The sequence below is a fragment of the Hemitrygon akajei genome, chromosome 4 (assembly GCF_048418815.1).
Source record: "Hemitrygon akajei chromosome 4, sHemAka1.3, whole genome shotgun sequence".
NCBI classification, from domain to species: Eukaryota; Metazoa; Chordata; class Chondrichthyes; order Myliobatiformes; family Dasyatidae; genus Hemitrygon; species Hemitrygon akajei.
The window spans coordinates 68,387,090-68,406,738 of record NC_133127.1 but is presented as its reverse complement, the minus strand read 5'-3'; the positions used below and the strand labels follow the sequence as shown (position 1 = coordinate 68,406,738).

Sequence of the window (19,649 nt, the reverse complement as noted above, 5' to 3'; positions counted from 1 at the left end):
GTCATCAATACTAAATCTAAAAGCGCGGGTATAATAATAATCAATAAGAAATAGCTCTATCGTTGTCTAGGGGATAATGTATTGTCCGATGGAAATATAAAAGTCACTCAAGTTCATTCAGGCTGCAGCTTTTGGTTGGAGAGAGAGATGATTTCTTTAGAACTTGCCCGTTTTCCTTTTTATGATGTTGATCCTTCGAAATGTCGTCGGTGGTGATCTCTTCTTTAGCTAAGCCGTCTTCCATGGTAAGGCCTCAATCCCGGGCAACGGGAAAGGACACACGTGGGCCTTCCACCGGCTGTCGCTATTAAACGCTGTCACGGGATTTCTAGCGTTTCTCCTGGTGCGTCTAAAGGGGTTGTTCCCCAGACCTTCTTTTATCCTTACTCACGGGGTCTCAGATGTCAATCAGGTTGGGAGGATGCCTTCCCCCCAACCAGCCCACGTTGCTCATTCCTTGAGGGCTTCGATGAATAGCACAGTGCTCAATACACAATTCCGTCTCCAAGAGACAATGGCCGTTTCCCGTAGCTTTGTATCGCTGAGGAGCCAGGACATTCCAAACCCCTTGTGGATTCTGCGTGTCTTTCTCTCATTTCCTGGGTCTCCTGACCTGAATTAATAGCGATCTTGCGATTCTCAAAAAGGAGGGGGCTACTTTGTACCCTTCGGCCCCTCAGAGTTGGGGCACAGGCGTAACAGCATGACATCTAAAACTTTGACAAACTTCTGTAGATGTGTGGTGGAGAGTATATTAACTGGTTGCATCACAGCTTGTATGGAAATACCAATACCCTTGAACGGCTAATCCTACAAAAAAGTAGTGGATATGACCCAGTCCATCATAGGTAAAGCCCTCCCTTCCATTGAGCACATCTACATGAAGCCCTATTTGAGGAAGGCAGCAACCGTCATCAGGGACCCCCACCACCCAGATCATGCTCTCATCTCACTGCTGCCAAAGGATGAAGATGCAGTTATTACTCCTTAGTCTTCAGGTTCTTGAACCAGAGGCGATAACTTCATTCAACTTCACTTGCAACCGAACTGTTCCCAGAACCTATGGACTCGATTGCAAGCACTCTTCATCTCATGTTCTCAATATTTATTGCTTACTAATTTATTATCATTATTATTATTTTCCTTTTTTCTATTTTGTATTTGCACTGTTTATTGTCTTTTGCACATTGGTTGTTTGTTGGCCTTGTTGGGTACAATCTTTCATTGACTTGGGTTTCTTGGGTTCTTGGGTTTACTGAGTAGGCCCATAAGAAAATGAATTTCAGAGTTGTATATGGTGACATATATGTACTTTGATAATAAATTTACTTTGAACTTATCTGTGCAGATTCACTTTGGCTTGCCCACAAAAAGCAAAGGGTGTTTGTAGGTGGAGTGTATTCTGCCTGTAGATTTGTGCTAGTGGTGTTCTCCAAGAATCTGTTCTGAAACCCATGCTCCTTGTAACGTTTATAAATGACTTGGATGAGGGAAATGGCAGGATGGGTTAGTAAGTTTGCAGATGACACAAAGGTTCGTGGTGCTATGGGTTATGTAGAAGGTTGTCATAGGTTACAATGGGATATAAACAGAATATAGACCTGTGCTGAAAAGCCACAGATGGAGTTAAGCATGGAGAAGTGAGAAGTGATATGCTTTGGATGATTGAAATTGAAGTCTAATACAAGGTCAATGGTAGGATTCTTAGCTGTATGGCTGAACAGAGTCCACAGATTCCCCCAAAGTTCTCATGCAAGTTGATAGGATGGTTAAGAATGCACATAGTGCATTGGCCTTCCTTAGTTGAGGGATTGAGTTCAAGTGGCATGAGGTGATGCTGCAGCTCTGTAAAACTGTTAAGACCACACTTGGAATACTGTGTTCAGTTCTGGTCGTGTTGTTATAGGAAGGATGTGGAAGCTTTAGACAGGATGCAGAAGAAATTTACTACAGTACAGGTGTCCCCCCCCCCCCTTTATAACGATAGAGCGTTCCTATGAAACCTTTCTTAAGCTGAAATGGCATAAAGTGAAGAACCATTAATTTCTATGGGAAAAATTTTCGTAAAAGTGAAAATCCTCTTTGTAATGCGAAAACAGGTTACTAATGTAGGTCTTTTGTAAAAGCGAAGTGATGTAAAGTGAACATTTGTAAAGCAGGGGGACACTCGTACTGTCTGGATTAGAGAACATGTCGTGTGAGGAAAGGTTGATGAGCTAGGGCTTTTCTCTTTGCAGTGAAGGAAGATGAGAGGTGACGTAATAGAGGTGCATAAGATTGTGAGAGGCATTAGTAGGATAGCCAGCGCTGTTTTCTAAAGGTGACAATGGCCAAGACCAAAGATTATCCATTTAAGGTGAGTGGAAGGAAGTTTAGGGGAGATGTAAAGAGGTAGTTTATGTTTACAAAGAGACTGGTAGATACCTGGAATGCATTGCCAGGGATGGTGGTAGAGGCTGACACAACAGGAATATATAAGAGACTCTTAGACACATGAATGTAAGAAGAATGGAGGGGAGGACTAGACTGATTGTGGAGTAGTTTTATATAAGTTAACACAACATCCTGGGCTGTAGGGCCCATACTGTGCTGTACTGTTCTATGCTCTACATTCTAAACATACTTAAAAAGTATTTAATCACTGCAGAGCATTTTGGGTTATCCTAGGATTGTAAAGAGCACTGTATAAATGCAATTTTATTATTTCTTTTGTACAGATGCTAAATGAAAATTATGATAAGCCAAAGCAAAACTTCAGAATTCCCAGTTGTTTCGGGAAGTGAACCTTTCTGAAAATGTAGCAAAGACTTGCATTTTAATAATCTTTATAAGTTAGAAAACACTCAAGCTGTAAAAAATGAATGGCAATTCACCAGAGGAAAAGCTTTAAAAGAGTAATCAAAAACTCTCTCGGTTAAAGAATTCAGACATACAATGCAAAACAGGCCCTTCCAGCCCAATGAGCTGCACTGCCCAACAAACCACCCATCTAACACAAACCTAGTCTCAGGATAATTTACAATGACCAATTAACCTCTTAGCTGGTAAGTCTTTGGACTGTGGGAGGAAAAGTGAGTACCTAGAGGATACCCACACAGAACATACAAACTTCTTGCAGTTGGCACCAGAATTGAAGTCTAAACTCCCATGGTCAGAGCTGTAATTGTGTCGCACTAACTGCTATGCTCCCATGGTGCCAACAAGGGAGCAAATAAAGTAATTAGAATTGTTTGATGGGGTTGAAGAGCTAAATTAGGGGAGTGAACAGAAGGACTAAAAATACCTAACAACAGAAGTATAGAATTTTAGTTTTCTATTGTTTGGTTCAAGATGTAGTGTCTTTGTATTCTATTGTATGGTTCATGATATAGTTCAGTGTTGATGGAGCGATTAATTAAGAAACCTGATAAATCAAAGAATGTGATCAGAAGAGTTTTAGAAAGCTGGTTTTAAAGTAAACCTGCAAACCGTGAGAGGAATTAGCTATACTGGCAAGAGCAATGCTTACACTGACGTAAAGTCTAAGACAGTCATTTTAATAGAAGTAACTTTTATTTTGGGTCAGCAACTTCATTTGAAGTTAAGCAGATTGCATGTTTACATGTAGACTGACTTAACTTGTGGCAAAAACTGAAAAACAACAATGTGCTTTAGAAAAATTCTAAGGTCACCGAAGCCCTAATGATACTGTCTGATCTCTGAAATAGAGGAATTGGAGAGCCACACAGTGTGGAGAAAACGAATTAAGCATAATTGGTGAAACCTTGAACTTAATAATTGTTGATTTCCAGGAGCATTTAAATTCCATAACTTCTCTACTGTTAAATTTTCCTTTTGATGATTGTATCAGCATTTCTCAGACTAATAATTGAATGGAAAATGATGTTGATGTTGAATTCATGATCATAAAGATATTCATGTCTTTTAATATTAATAACTGTTTTGTGTTCTGGGGCATAGATAAGTATTTCCTCTAGTTACATTACATCAAGTTTGAAAATTATATCTAAACAGGTGCTAACACTTAAATTGTAGGTGATATTACTTGTAAATTGAATTATTTTATTGTTTGAAACTTACAAAAATAATATTGAACTGTATTTCTTAAATTCAAGATGCTTTGTCCTCTTCCAGTGCCTTTTGCAAGTCGGAGAATTTTCAACGATTAGACCATTTTTTCAGTTTGTACTTCCAACGAGCCGTTCAACCTGCCAAGTTAAACTGTAGTACCAGTCCCAGTTCCCAGCTTTATAATAGTTCAACAGCTTTGTTTTTAGACACACTACCTGGAGTCCGCTGGCTTACATTACCCCAGTATATTAAGGTATGTTGAAAATGTTCATATTTAACAATTGTATCCTATGCAGTGAATCTTCTACAGCGTTTTTATTGTACAGCTTTCCTTTCTCTTCAAATACATTTTGTCTATCACAAATTCAAAACCATTCTTATCCTGAAAGTGAGCAATGGATGTTTTATGCAGCTTATTGTGAAGTATGAAATTCTCCAGGCATTGTGAACAACACATTTGCAAATGAATTTATGAAGGTTTTATTAGTTTAATTTTATACTAGTTTATGTGAAAGAAGAAAAAAAGTAATGTATTTAAATATAAACTGTTGTCCCAAGCCATTTTGCATATCACTATTCAGAGAAATATTAAATAAACATCTAATGACAAAAGTGATAATGGAATCTATATTCCATTCAGGAATTTAGAAGAACAGTCTACTTTGTCTTGTGCAAACTTTTTCTGGAGTACTCTTGTTTTTCCATCATGGAGAAGTAGAGGTAGCTGAACAGTAATTAGTAATCTGTCTTGCTTCATTCTGCATTTTAAGTTCCTTTTTCTCCTTGGTTATCTGCACTTACCCATGTAATAGGATTTCAGTGAAATAAGCAACTGACTACAACTGTCTATTAAGTATTTATTTGGGACTGCAGGGGTGACATGGGTGTCAAAGTATAATAATCATTTGCAGTTTAAAAATCCATTATGTATAACTATTTGAAATATTGTGCCTTTAAATTTACAAGTTAAACAATCATTAGTTGTTTAATATGTAACGATGGGGAAAGTAACTGATTTTTTAGAAAATAATTAGAATAGGTTCTTGTATTTTACTTACTCTATTTTAATTTCAGATGGATATTGATACCATATTGAGTGATCTAGAATCAGCAGACTTTGGAGAACTGGTAAAAATACCACAATAGTTCATATCACTAGATCATCATTGCGTGCAAGTCCATCCTAGGTTGTGCTCGATGTAAAACTGCTGGCTGATATTTGTGTTCATAATTTACCAAAAATGGTTATGGGCCATTTGATGGACAGTTAATATGATGTGTTAATGACAAAACAGCATAAATAACACAAAATTGATTTTACATTTCTTTTAATAAAATTTTAACTCAATATATTTACTCTATGTAGAAAAGTATATACCTTATTTGCATAGCATTCAGAACTTTAGAGCTTGGGTAGCAAAGTAACAACAGTAAATGAAAAAGACTGCAGATGTTAGAAGTATTAAATGAAAATAGAAACTACCGGAAATGCTCAACAGTTGAAGTTGCATCTGCTGGAAGAGAAACAAACTTCATGTTTCAGGGCAAAGACCCTTCATCAGAACTATTTGAGAGAATTTCGAGCAGTTCTTGTTTTTATTAAAGTAATGTAAGTATTCCATAAGAAAATAAGGCATTGCAACAGAGTTAAGCCATTTGGCCCATCCAGTCTGCTCTGCCATTCCATCATGGCTGATTTATTATCCCTCTCAACTACATTCTCCTGCCTTCTCCCCATAACCTTTTGACATCTTGACTAATCAAGAACCTATCAACCTCCTCTTTAAATATACTCAATGAATTGGCCTCCACAGCCATCTATGGCAATGAATTCCACTGATTCAGCGCCCTCTGACTGAAGAAATTACTGCTCATCTCTGTTCTAAATGGTTGTCCTATTCTGAGGCTGTACCCTCTGGTCCTAGTCTTACCTACTATAGGAAACTTCCTCTCCATATCTATTCTACCTCATCCTTTTAATATTCAATAGGTTTCAGTGAGATCTCCCTTCATTCTTCTAAATTTGGCATTTGCCTTCCTTACCACTGACTCAACTCCCAAGTTAACCTTTAGGGAATCCTACACAAGAACTTACACTTACGACAGTCCTGACGAAGGGTCTCGGGCCGAAACGTCGACATCGCTTCTCCCTATAGATGCTGCCTGGCCTGCTGTGTTCTACCAGCATCTTGTGTGTGTTGCTGTTTGAATTTCCAGCATCTGCAGATTTCCTCGTGTTTGCACAAGAACTTGCAAATCTCTTTACATCTCTGATGTTTGAATTTTCTCCCTGTATAGAAAATAGTCTACATCTTTATTCCTTTTACCAAAGTGCATGACTATACATTTCCCTGCATATATTTCACCTGCCACTATTTTGCTCATTCTTCCAATCTGTCCTAGTTCTGCTGATGATTCACTGCTTCTTCACCTATCTTTGTATCATCTGCAAACTTGGCCACAAAGCCATCAATTCCATTTACCAAATCATTGATATACTGTATAATGTGAAAAGAAGTGGTCTCAATGTTGACTCCTGTGGAACACTGCTAGTCACCTGCAGCCAACCAGAATAAGCCTCATTTATTCCCACTGTTTGCAACCTGAGAGTCAGCCAATCTTCTATTCATGCAAGTATCTTTCCTATAATACCATGGGCTGTTACCTTGTTAAGCAACCTCATGTCTGACATCTTGTCAAAGGACTTCTGAAAATTCAAATAAACAATATCCACTGACTTTTCTTTGTCTATCCTGACTCCCAACATTTTCCCAACCACTGAAGTCAGGCTAAATGGCCTAGCATTTCTTTTCTTCTGCCTCCCTCCCTTCTTAAGGAGTGGAGTGACATTTGCAATTTTCTAACCCTCTGGAACCATTTCAGAATTTAGTGTTTCTTTAAAGATCATTACTAATTCCTCCATAATCTCTTCAGCTACATCTTTCAGAACCCTGTGGTGTAATCCATCTGGTCCATGTTACTTACCTACTTTATACCTCTCAGCTTCCCAATCACCTTCTCCTTAGCAATAGCAGCTAAGCTTACTTCTGCCCCCGACACTCTCAAACTTCTGGCATACTGCTAGTGTCTTCCACAGTGAAGACTGACACAAAATAATTATTATGTTCATCCGTCATTTCTTTGTCCCTCATTACTACCTCTCCAGCAACATTTTCCAGTGGTGCAATATCCACTCTTGCCTCTCTTTTACTCTTTGTACATCTGAAAAAAAGCATTTGGTATCCTCTTTTATTTTCTTGGCTAGCTTACCTTCATGTTTCATTTTTTTTCTCTCCTTATTACTTTTTAAGTTGCCTTCTATGGGTTTTTAAAAGCTTTCCAATCCTCTAACTTCCCACAAATTTTTGCTGTATCATATATCCTCTCCTTTGCTTTTATGCTGTCTTTGACTTCCCTTGTCTGCCACAGTTGCCTTATCCTTTGTTTAATATACTTCATCTTTGGAATGCATCTATCCTGCGCCTTTCAAATTGCCCCCAGTAACTTCAACAACTATTGTTCTGCCGTCACCCCTGATAGCATACCCTTCCAATCAACTTTGGCCAGCTCCTCTCTCATACTTCTGTACTTCCCTGTACTCCACTGTATTACTGATACATCTGACTTTATCTTCTCCCTTTCAAACTGCAGAGTGAATTCTATCACATTATGATCATTGCTTCCTAAGGGTTTCTTTACCTTAAGATCCCTAATAAAATCTGATTCATTACTCAATGCCCAATCCAGAATTACTTTTTTCCTAGTGGGCTCAACCAGAAGCTGCTCTGAAAAACCATCTCATAGGCATTCTACAAATTCCCTCTCTTGGGATCCAACACCAATCTGATATTCCCAATCTACCTACATATTGAAACCCTCCACGACTATCATAACATTACCCTTATTACATGCCTTTTCTATCGCCTGTTGTAATTTGTATCCCTCCTCCTGGCGAATGTTTGGAGGCCTGTATAGAACTCCCATCAGAGGGGTTCTGATGACGTCATCGTCAAGAATGGCAGCTTAAGTCACTAGCTCCTCCGGAAAAATGCGTATTAAGCCCCGTTATCCCATCAAATATAATATTCTTCGAAAAATATTTGAACTGAAAAGAGGGGCAAGAATGGGGAGAAGAAATGGAAATTAAAAAAGCGACACTGCGGAGCCTGCGTCCGAGAGGAGTGCAGCGAGCGTCTCTCGGACATGACCGCGTGCGAGCAAGACGGCTGCTGGGCCTCGTTCAGGTGAAGTGGCGAATATCTTCGAAATCCTGAAAGAAATAATGGAGGTCCAGAAAGATATAAAGCAGCAGCTCCGTGATATTAGGGCAGATTAGGGCAGGTGCCAATGCCTTGTTCAATGAAGTTCTGTGGTATATCTGAAATGAAGAAGAATTTTACAATGAGATTGCTGGTGCTTGAAGCATAGACAGCTGAAAAGATAACTACATGGGGTGGAACAATTAAAATTAGAGTTGCACAGGACACCAGAAATAGAGAATTGCCTAGAACTCAAGGAGCCATAGGAGATAACAAAAAATATGAGGGATGAGACCCATGCAGTTTTTGAAAACAGTTCCCTGGAATCTCATTTGGTTAAAAAGGAAGTATATAATCTGAGAGGTGTACTGTACATGTGAATTTGGTGGCAGAAGTAGGCCAAATAGCCCCCTCAGGCCCACTGCACTGTATTTTTTCACTACCTTGTTCCTCTGCCTTGTAAAGAAAAATTGTTTTCTTCCATCTCCAAATGAGGCAAAGAATTCTAAAGAACATGAACCTTTGAGTGGAAAAAAAACCATTTCATTTATGTTTAAATGGGTGATCACTTACAATGAGATTGCTGGTGCTTGAAGCATAGCCAGCTGAAAGGGTAACTCTCCTAGTTCAAGAGAAAACTTCTCACCATGTCTGTCCTGACAAGACTCTTCAGGAGCTTGTATGTTTCAATGAAGTCATATCTCACTCTTCTAAACATTATCAGATAAAAGCCTAGCCTGAACAAACTCTTCTCGTAAGATAACTCACTCTATTCAAGCATTCATCTGGTAAACATTTATTCTTTCAGCATATTAACATGGAGACCATGACTGGATTAGGCATTCCAGGTGTGGACTTGTGGACTCGCCACGATGGAAGTATAATCCCCTCCTTTTTATTCAGTCCCATCTCACACCCCTCTCCACCACCATACAATAATTAACAACTTTCCAACAGAAAATGCTGGAAACACTCAGAAAGACATGCTGAAGATAAACTGATTTAAGCTATCAAATGGAGGACCTTTATCAGGACTTGGGGGTGGTGGGCAGGGAGAAGAAAGTTGCAGAGAGTATTGAGGAATGATGAATAGGACAAAGGGAATCTCACTGATGGATGGAAATGGTATTGGTGGAGTCATTTGATTGATGAGGGTAGCTATAAGAGAGGGGGAGAAAAGCAAAGCAACATGTAAAAACTGTGAAAAGCTGCCAATTATGTGTGTAAGTGAGCGGTAGAATCTAGGGAGATGATATAAGAATGTAGGGAGAATAAAGTGGGATCAGCATAGGATTAGTATAACCCTGTGCTTGGTGGTTGGTACAGACTTGATGATCTGTCCGTGGCTATAGGTAGATAGGTGCAACTCTGATTTCCTGTAGGTATGTGTCCATGGCTCCATGGGACACATTGAAAACAGTAATTTTTGAAAACTTGTCTTTTATTTGCAAAGAATGATACACTTATAGCTACACAGATATTAACTATTTGGAATATTGTTCTCTAAAATAATAGTCAAATCAAGAGAATATATGCTCCTGTGTCAGTTAATTTTGTTGTCAACCTACTGTTTGGATAGATACATGGAGCTTAGAAAAATAGAGAGCTATGGGTAACCCTAGGTAATTTCTCATGTAAGGACATATTCGGTACAGCTTTGTGGGCTGAAGGGCCTGTACTTTGCTCTTAAGTTTTCTATGTTTCTATCAAATCTGTTGCAACCAAGAACCTAATTATCTTGTCCTGATTTCAGTCTGAAGATTATTATGATATGCAACGATTATATCTGATACTGGGCTCCTGTCTATTCTTCAAGGTAAGGGTAGTTATTGATGTTAGAAGATAAAACTTCAGGAAAAGTATCAAACTGTGCCTTAACATTATTACAACCTGTACAACAATACTACATTGTTGATCAATTCATGAATTTTGTAAATAGGAAAATTTGCAAGGACAGTGGAGATGGAAGTGCTTTGGAAAGTGATTCAGTGAATCTAAAGTTAAACAGTTGTTAAACTTGTAGTTAACTTACTTTAAACTTAAAGTAATGATAATAATATTTAATTTTTGAATGAATCCTAATTCCAAAAGTAAGGGCTTGAAAAATGTTTGCTAGTAGGTTTGAGATGGAAGTGTTTTCAGTTAGATATTAGGTACAACCGGTGAAGATAACTTAGTGTATAATTTGTACAGCTTGCAGAAATACATTTATTCTGTTATGAAAAATAATGAATTTCTTTTCAATAACTTTGTGATCTTTGCAATTCATGATATTTGATTTTATAGCGATCCTTTTCTCACTTTATTTTCTGTATTTTCATTCTATTTTTAAGGGTTATTTGATTGGCAATCATTTGCCCAAAGATGATCTCCTTGACATCGCACTTTATTGTCAGCATTATTGCTTACTTCCTCTAGCAGCAGAGAAACGGATTGGTCAGTTGGTCATATGGCGTGAAGTGTTTCCATATAGATATCTTGTATCAAGTAGTGAGCCAATCATTGAGGGTTACCAGGAACCAACAGGAAGATACTTTTTGCTGATTGTTGGTTTGGTATGCATCAATTTATGTGTGTCAATATATGATGCAATGTAGTTCAAATGTAAGCATTCTAAAGGAAGTACTGTTGATGTATGATGTATGACATTTATGCATTGGATCAAGTTACTTGCATCACATTTTAAATTATATAGTTTCTTATTGTGAAGGCTTTAAATGATTGTAGTAATTCCATATGGTCACTAATTAAGCTCAACTGAATGGAACCATTTCTAAATGTAAAATGAAAAAAATAAATCAATACAAGCTTTAATAATAAAAACACAAATTAAGTACAATGGGCTGAACAAATGTTGAAGATAGTTCAATAACTCAAATTGCATTATATGCCGTGGGATATTAAATAAAAAGCGCTTGAAAATACTTGCCATGAAGTCTCTGAGCTCTTCATAGAGCAATCCTATTGTTTCCAATCCCTTTTTCTCCTTACAACTCTGCAAATTATTTTCCTCAAGAAACTATCCAATTCCTTTTTAAAAGTCATAAAATTTTCAACAAAACCCTCTTTTGCAACCTCATTTTTGGCCATTTCAAAAAGAGAAATTTATGGTATCTAGCACTCAACTAGTTTATCTTTCTGTCAAAGGGCAGATCAGACTGGTCCATGAATATCATCTCATTCTTTACTGCCTAATCTATCTACTGCTGTAGGTTTATCCTTGACACTAAAAATAATACCTGTTTTAGTTTCTCAGTCACTGTCATCTTCCTAAAACTTCTTCATAATCCCCTTCAAGTGGAACTTAGTGTCTTCTTTGACACGAAGATCAAGACAACATGCTTCTTTCAACCTTTCACATCCCAAGTGAGCAGTATGTTAATCCTTAGCCTGAACTTCTATTCTGCAGTTTCATTTTCATCTGTTCCCATTAATCCACTTTCACTACATTGTTGATAAGGCATTTTTTCCTGGGTTCTTTGTAAGGAAACATTGTTAGCTCTTTGTAAGTAGTGTCAGCAATATTTTTAAAGCCACCAGCATCATTTCTAATCAAAACCTTTGTTTTTTACTTTTTGTCTTTGCATATCAGTAGCATACAGTATCTCTTTCTCCATCATAAACAGCAGCTTCTTTCCAATCTTTTGCTAACGTGACCTGCCACTCATTGGTTGAATCTCTACTCAGACTGAGCTGGAAGGGCCTGTTACCAAGTCAAATCTTTAAAACAAAAATTAAACTAAAAAATAAAATATACATTTTTTTATTGATTGTGAAATCCAGAATACAGTCTAGTCTACTGCTCTTTAAAATGATGCCAGTAGGATCTTAAATTCACGTACATCACCTCCATAAGTTCACACCTCCTTTGTACTCTGCTGTCTGTGTGGATTTTGTGCTCTTCTCTATAGATACACTGATGCGAAAGCAAGACATGACAATACCGAGCCAAAACAGATGTAGAGTCATAGAAAACTGCAGCACAGAAACAAGTCCTTTGGCACATCCAGTCTGTGCTGAACCATTTAAACTGCCTAATCCTGTTGACCTGCACCTGGACCATAACCCTCCCATGCATGTACTTTTCCAAACTTCTCTTGAGTGTTGAAACCGAAATCACATCCACCACATGCACCGCCAACTCATTCCACACTGTCACGTGAAGAAGTTTCCCCTCATGTTCCCCTTAAACATTTCGCCTTTCACCCTTAACCCATGACCTCTAGTTGCAGTGTCACCTAACCTCAGTGGAAAAGAGCCTGTTTGCATTTACCCTATCTATACCCCTCACAATTTTGTATACCTCTTATCAAATCTCCCCTCAATCTTCTATGTTCTAGGGAATAAAGTTCTAACTTATTCAACCTTTCCTTATAACTCAGGTCCTCAAGTCCCAGCAATATCCTTGTAAATTTTCACTGTACTCTTTCAATTTTATTCTACATCTTTCCTATAGGTAGGTGACCAAAACTGCATCATTAATCCCTACAGAGGAGCGTTTTGCAATTAACATAAAAGTAACAATATAGATATAAGCACCCTACCCTTTGCCTAGGTATGGATCTTCTAATGAGTATTCAGTAGGAATGTCTAGAAGTACTTGAAATTTAATAATTAATTAAGGTTTCTATTTCTTCAGAGGCACTTCATGCTGTGTGTGGTGTTAGAAGCAGGAGGATGTGCATCCAGAGCAATTGGAAATCCAGGACCAGACAGCATTTATGTTGACCAAGTTAAAGCAACTTTATTTCAGCTTGAGGGACTAGAAGCCAGTATACAAGGTAGGCTGACCAGTCCTTCCACTCCATACCTATCATGTGCTGATTGGTTCCTCCCTCCTCGTGACAAGTTTGAAAGTATCACCAGTTCCCCTATCATCAGTAAGCTGCAAGGTACATCTAAGTCAACACAATCTCCAAAAAGCCGAAGGACATTATTTGGAGAGTCCAACATGAGGATGCCAAAATCTGGTCCTCCAAGGAGCAATAGTACATCTGATAATGCTGGTGAAAGATCTGGAGATACTAGTTCCTTCAGTATGAACTTCAATTCATTTTCTGCATCCAGTAGCATCAAGAAGCATCTCCGTAGAGAGACTCTGGGTTCTGGTGGATCTGAGGTCAGTAGAAGTGTGCTTGAGGTAATAGCATGGTTTGAAGCCATCAAATAATCATGAAATGTGTATATATAGAAAGTACATTTAAAATATTTTGTTCAATATATTTGACTAAATTTTATGACATCTACTAGTATAAGCTGGATGAACGCCTACAGAAATGAATGTCACTCATTTGTGAATTCTTCCCTTATCCATACCTCTCCAACTTCCTGTTTGGTGAGAAAGGGGCTTTTCCTTTACTGTCCTTTCCAGAATGAATCTGACAATAGTGGTGAATATGTTAACTTTGTCACATGCAACTACACAGATTTGGACTGAGACTTCAAGAAGAAGCAAAGCTCTGTTGAGCTTGCTGTTACTACAATGGAAATAATAGCTGATGATGTTCAAGAGGTGTTCACGTTCTTTTCCAATAAGTAGTGTTCTCAGTGCAAAAAATACAGACCAAGGTATCATAATAATACTATATAAGCAAAGCATGTTTCATCTGTTCAGTGATCTTTGCATCACTTTCAGTATTATGTTAATGGCTTGTTATAATCAGAGTTGAGCTCAAAGGTCCAATATAATGTCAGAGAAATGTATACAATATACATCCTGAAATGCTTTTTCTTTATAAGCATCCACAAAAACAGAGAAGTGCCCCAAAGAGTGAAAGACAGTTAAATGTGAGAACCCCAAAGTCCCCCCCAGCTCCACCCTCCCACGCGTAAGTGGCAGCAAGCAACGATCCCCACCAGCAAAAAAAAAGCGCACTCGCTACAGAGCACAAGCATGAGCTAGGCAATAGCAAAGACACAAACCTTGCAGGTTTGTTTCGTTGCTTTTTATGAGCTCTGTGCCTGAAGATCACGACTATCTCGGGTCTTCAGGCCCACAGCGAAAGATTTTCCAGCCTCCCAGTAACACACGGGTCTCCTGCCATGACCCTGACCCTCGATCCGCCCGTCTCCAGAGCCCCGAAATCTTAGGCTTTCAAATTCGAGCCGGACTCTCAGGCCGAACCCTTGGCGTGCCAAACAACCACGGCCAGTCCTGAAACCCCGAGAACGGGTCCCATTCCCACAAAGAACCAAAGTTTGTATTTAACTCCAGGTCAGGGTCTTCAAAAGAACCCTGAAAAGGAAAAATAAAGATATTAAAGATAGAAGTAGAGCTGTTTCCAAAGATGCAAGAGAAGGAGTTGCCGTTTAGCACCATCTTAACTCTGCCTCCGCCGTTGAAGAAAGTACAGAGTAAAAAATCTCCCCATGAAAGAGAAAAAGGTTTGAAGTTCCTTTCTGGTAGTTAAATCTCAAAGCCATCTCATCTGCTCGTGTTCTGGCCCCCACTTTTAACCCTGTGCCCTTTCTCAATGTGAGTTTTAGCCTTGTCTTGTCTCTCACTCCCTTCCACTTGGTAGCATCTTTCAGAAAATCTCAAGCAATCTTCTGGTCTTTTCCAGACCAGGCACTGAACATTCATTCACAAAATGCAACTGGCAAATTTCTGCGAGCAATGATCTTCTAAAAAAGAAGTTTAATAATGTAAAGAAATGTAAGAATGGCGAACAAATGCACAATTCAGGTTTGCTTCAATCTCTAACAGATGTTGACTACTTCAGGTATAGGACAAACCACAGTAAATTAATGGTGCTCTGAACTTGCTTTTAATCAAACATGAGCTGCAAAATTCTCATAACTGATTTTTCCAGTATTTAAGGAAATAAGACTGACATCCTAATTTTTCTTCTGGCAGTCCTAATGAGGAGCCTGAAAACCTACACTCAATGATTCAGAAACAGTTTCTTCCCCTCCGCTATCTGATTTCTGAATAGGCCAGGAACCCATGAATACTGCCGCAATATTCCTTTTATTTTTGCACTATTTATTTATTTTTGCAAATAATAATAATTTTATGCCTTTACACTCCACGGCTATTGCAACAGAACAGATTTCACATCATATGTTAATTATAATAAATCTGATGCTGACTTTCCGAAGCTGTCAGGGAAATAATCAGACATGCCAACACCAGCTTAATTAAGAATTTATTAACTTATAAATCTTTGTTACTAGTTACATGACATGAGTTCAGAGAAGACCACACATAATTAAATCCCTAATGCAACCTGTTTGAACAATTTGTATGAACAACTCAGGATTCCCTCTCAGCTCACAGCTTCTTTGAAAAGTTAATCACAAATCCTCTTGGTTCCTTACAGCATATTAGGGTGCAAATTTGATTGATAGAGTTGTGAGCTCAGGTGGATTTGCTAATGTTTTTTGATCACAGAGCTGTGCATTTAGGCTTTTGATCAATGACAGACCTGTACTACAAATATGAACTGCACTTAATCACTAAATTCTATCTGTTTTCCTGTTAATGGAGGAAATCTTTATTTAAATTACAGCAAATTTTCTCAAAATCTAAAGTACTAAATATTATATTTACTCATGTAAGAAGGTGTTTACATTAGAACTCTTGGAAAAAATTTCACTTTCTCTTATGTGCTAGAGAAGAATCATCTCATAGTTTACACCAATAGTAAAAATACTGTGATAATTAAAATTAATTGCTGAGCAATGCTAACGGTACTGTTTTACATTTTGGAGATAGAGTTTGCTGCTAAATTAAAACTTAAAATATTATTTATTTCTATAAAATTTTATTTTAAATCAATTAGTTAAAATCTAATACAATTCCAGAACAAGAAGAAACAAAGTTTTCCAAATCCATTTTTTCTCGGAAGTATGAAGAAAAGCCTTCCTGAGACAGAGACTGAGGAAATGCACTATATAAGAAAGTAAGTTTGAGTTTATACAGTGTTCTTGTTATTTAAAAATTGATTTGTGTTTTTTTTTTGTTTCCAGATTTGGTTATGCTTTATCTTTTCCTCAGGTTTTTTTTGCTTACTTGATTACTGAAATAAAGAGCTCAAATAAGTGTAATTTGTAGATATGAGATGTATCTGTAAAATTCTTAATTTTTAATAAAAATGTTTGATTATTTTTCATATCTTTGTCCTTGACAGATTATTTATCAGTTTAGATAATTATTAATTGTCTGGGATTTTTCCTTTTACTCGTATGTCTTTCTGTAATAACCCTCACTCATGCCCGAATGTGATGCCATTACATCACAGAAGTCCTGCTGTTCCATCCAACATCAGGTCAACACTGGTAGATTGATTAAAGTTAAGGAATGTGTAGACAACAGAAACAGTGCTGAAGTAAAAGCAGAAAAGCAAAAAACAGATGAACATAGAACATGGAAATTTAAAATGATCAGTTGTAGAAATTAAGGAAGTGAATCTGTAAAATTGCCCCAGTATCTCTTTCAATGTTGATCTCTTACCTGTGCTGATCATATGGCTGGAGCGTTCACTGATTTCTTTAACCTCTCACCTCAGCAGTCTGGGATACACACCTGCTTCATGCAGGCTTCAATTATAAGAAGATAGTAAATATATTTCAATTATAAGCCCAAGAAGAACGTATTAACCTGATTCAACAATTATCACCCGGTAGCACTTACATCCATTGTGAAGAAGTGCTTTGAGAGGTTGGTGATGAAACATATTAATTCCTGTCTGAAGAGCTACATGGATCTGCTCCAATTTGCCTATCACCACAACAGGTGTACAGCAGATGCCATTTCATTGGCATTTCACTCAACCTTGGAACATCTAGACAATGAAGATGCATACATCAGGATGCTCTTCATTGACTGCAGCTCTGCATTCAATCCTCAAAACTAATCAGTAAGTTCCAAGACTTAGGCCTCAGTACCTCCTTGTGCAATTGCATCTTCGATTTCTTCACTTAAAGACCCCAGTTAGGTCAGATTGGCAATAACAATCTCCATCAGCACAGGTGTGCCACAAGGCTGTGTGCTTAGTCCCCTGCTTTATACTTAAAAAACTGTGAGGCTAAGCATAACTCCAATGCCATATTTAAGTTTTCTGACACCACTGTTGTTGGTCGAATCAAAGGTGGTGACAAATCAGCATACAGGAGGGAGTTTGAAAATCTGGCTGAATGATGCCACAACAATAACCTCTCATTCAGTATCACAAAGTCAAAGAGCTAATTATTGACTAGATGAAGGCATGCTGAAAGACTTGGGTTGTGCTGAATGTTTGGCCTCAAAGTCATATAGATTATATCAATTTATAGATTAAGTATTTTCTCAAATGAAAGAAAATTGACACCAAACATTGTTGAAAGCCTGTTATATCTTGTTTTTCAGATTGACATCAGGCTCAGAAAACACTCTTTTTCACTATATTTCCTTAGAAGCAATGCAGGGAATATTCATTACGCCCACACATACTGAAGTTGCACAACTTAATGGTTCTATTCACTCACAGCTAATCAAAAACTTCCATCGTTGTTGCTTATCAATTCGATCGGTTTTCCAACAGACTTTGGACAAATGGGTGAGGTTATTTAAAAATACATAGTCATTATTTTAAAATGTGATGTATTGATATCTGTAGAATTTGTACTGAATGGGCCAGGGTAAATTCACATAAAAGTTGAGGAATTGGGTAAAGCAATGAAGTGAGTTACTACGTTGTTCGTTCATCTGTTTTAGTTTGAGTACAGATGATTTCCTTCTGATCTACATTGGTCCAAAGTGGAAGAAATCAGTTAAGCCTGTATCGGATGTTGGTTTGGGGCACAATGCTACTATGATTAAACAAGTGGCAGTCTTTTTTCAATGAGACTAACTCCATCTCATCAATTGATACTATCAACTGTGGTTTTCATTGTCTTTATTCAGTGTATGGTACTGTTAAAATAAAGAGAAAAGGGAATTATCTATTATTTGGCCTGTCAAATATCTGACTACGAATACCATATAGTTAGCCTAGTGTCTGAGTGATGGCAAGCACTAATGTTTTAATTGTGTGCATTTTTGTCTCATCAGATACTAGAACTATGAATTTATCTATAGGGCTCGATTCTAAGAATGAAGCAGTGATGATGAACTTCTCAAAAGGATATAATGATGTTTTAGTTTATACATACTGATATCTTCTGGGAGGATACTTAAAAATTAGTTAGTGATAAAATAGAGGATATTTGCCAAGGTGTTATTAACTATTTAATGCAAATTGCATTCAGTTTACACTACCTTGGCAAATATTCTCTATTTTATCATCATTTTTGTTTTATCTACCTGAAATGTTAATTTGCCTTTTATAATCTATAGATAATGAGGATTTAATTTCAAAATGTATTTATAGGAAAAATATCCAGATATTATCCACAATTCAACTCCAGTAAGTGTAAGGAAAAATAGCTCAGGACTTGGTCCAGTAAAGGAACATGGCATCTTATTCCAATGTACTCCTGAAAATTGGACTGAACAGAAGAAGCCACCACCCAGCATGTCTTACTGGGTTGTTGGGTAAGTCGATATGATTAAAAGCTGTTAAGTTTGAACTTAATATTTTTTCATTGCATTATTTTTCTTAGTCAATAATTAGGTTTACATTATTATTTCCCTAATAATCATTATTAGCATCCACAATAACTAATTTCCTGAGCCATCTTTTACATTACATAGAACATGCACAGAACATGTTCTTTTTAACTCACCCAATTTGTGCTGGGTGTTTATACACTGCACCCCCCATATTTCAGTTTCTCAGACTATTGTTTTATGCTCTTTTATCTTTTTGTTTTGGCAATCCAGGGTAGATTCCACAGTGGATTTGTGTTGCTCACCTCCGCCTGTCCTATGAAAATAGTCTACATCTCCCCTGCCCAAGCTGTTGATAACTCTTAAGTATTCTTTACTGCAGAAAAGAGAGCTTTAATTTATTCATTCTTACTAATAAGTGCATTCCCCACACTTGTTGCAATTTACGCACCTTCACTAATGTTTCAATATCCTTTTAAAGCCTTACATAGACTTATCTGCCTGTTTAATAACCCTCTTACATGCATTTCCTTTGCTCTCACATACATTCTCTGCTACCTTAACTAACTTTCTCAGTTCTAAAGAGTGTCTTTGACCTGAAATATTAAGTGTTTGCTTCACAGGTGCTGTCTAACCTGCTGAGTTTTTACATTATATGCTGATTTTATTTTGAGAATCATGATGGGCCCCAGCCCTAGTCATGTGTGCCTGCTGTTATTGCTGAATGAATACTATTTCCTTTAACATATGAATTATTTCATTCAGCCATAAAATCAGATTAATTTACT

At 37.5% G+C, this 19,649-nt stretch overlaps 1 protein-coding gene across 2 annotated transcripts in view; it reads left to right on the top strand.

The window, feature by feature from the left end:
* The window catches only part of intu (inturned planar cell polarity protein), a 91,169-nt gene that overhangs the window by 69,520 nt on the left and 2,000 nt on the right, over nt 1-19,649 (top strand). For both annotated transcript variants that reach the window (XM_073042812.1, XM_073042811.1), the window contains exons 8-15: nt 4,135-4,324; nt 5,146-5,199; nt 10,084-10,146; nt 10,664-10,885; nt 12,970-13,449; nt 16,137-16,234; nt 17,680-17,869; nt 18,683-18,846. In XM_073042812.1, coding sequence (XP_072898913.1) covers nt 4,135-4,324; nt 5,146-5,199; nt 10,084-10,146; nt 10,664-10,885; nt 12,970-13,449; nt 16,137-16,234; nt 17,680-17,869; nt 18,683-18,846 — 1,461 coding nt within the window. The remainder of the gene's footprint in view (nt 1-4,134; nt 4,325-5,145; nt 5,200-10,083; nt 10,147-10,663; nt 10,886-12,969; nt 13,450-16,136; nt 16,235-17,679; nt 17,870-18,682; nt 18,847-19,649) is intronic.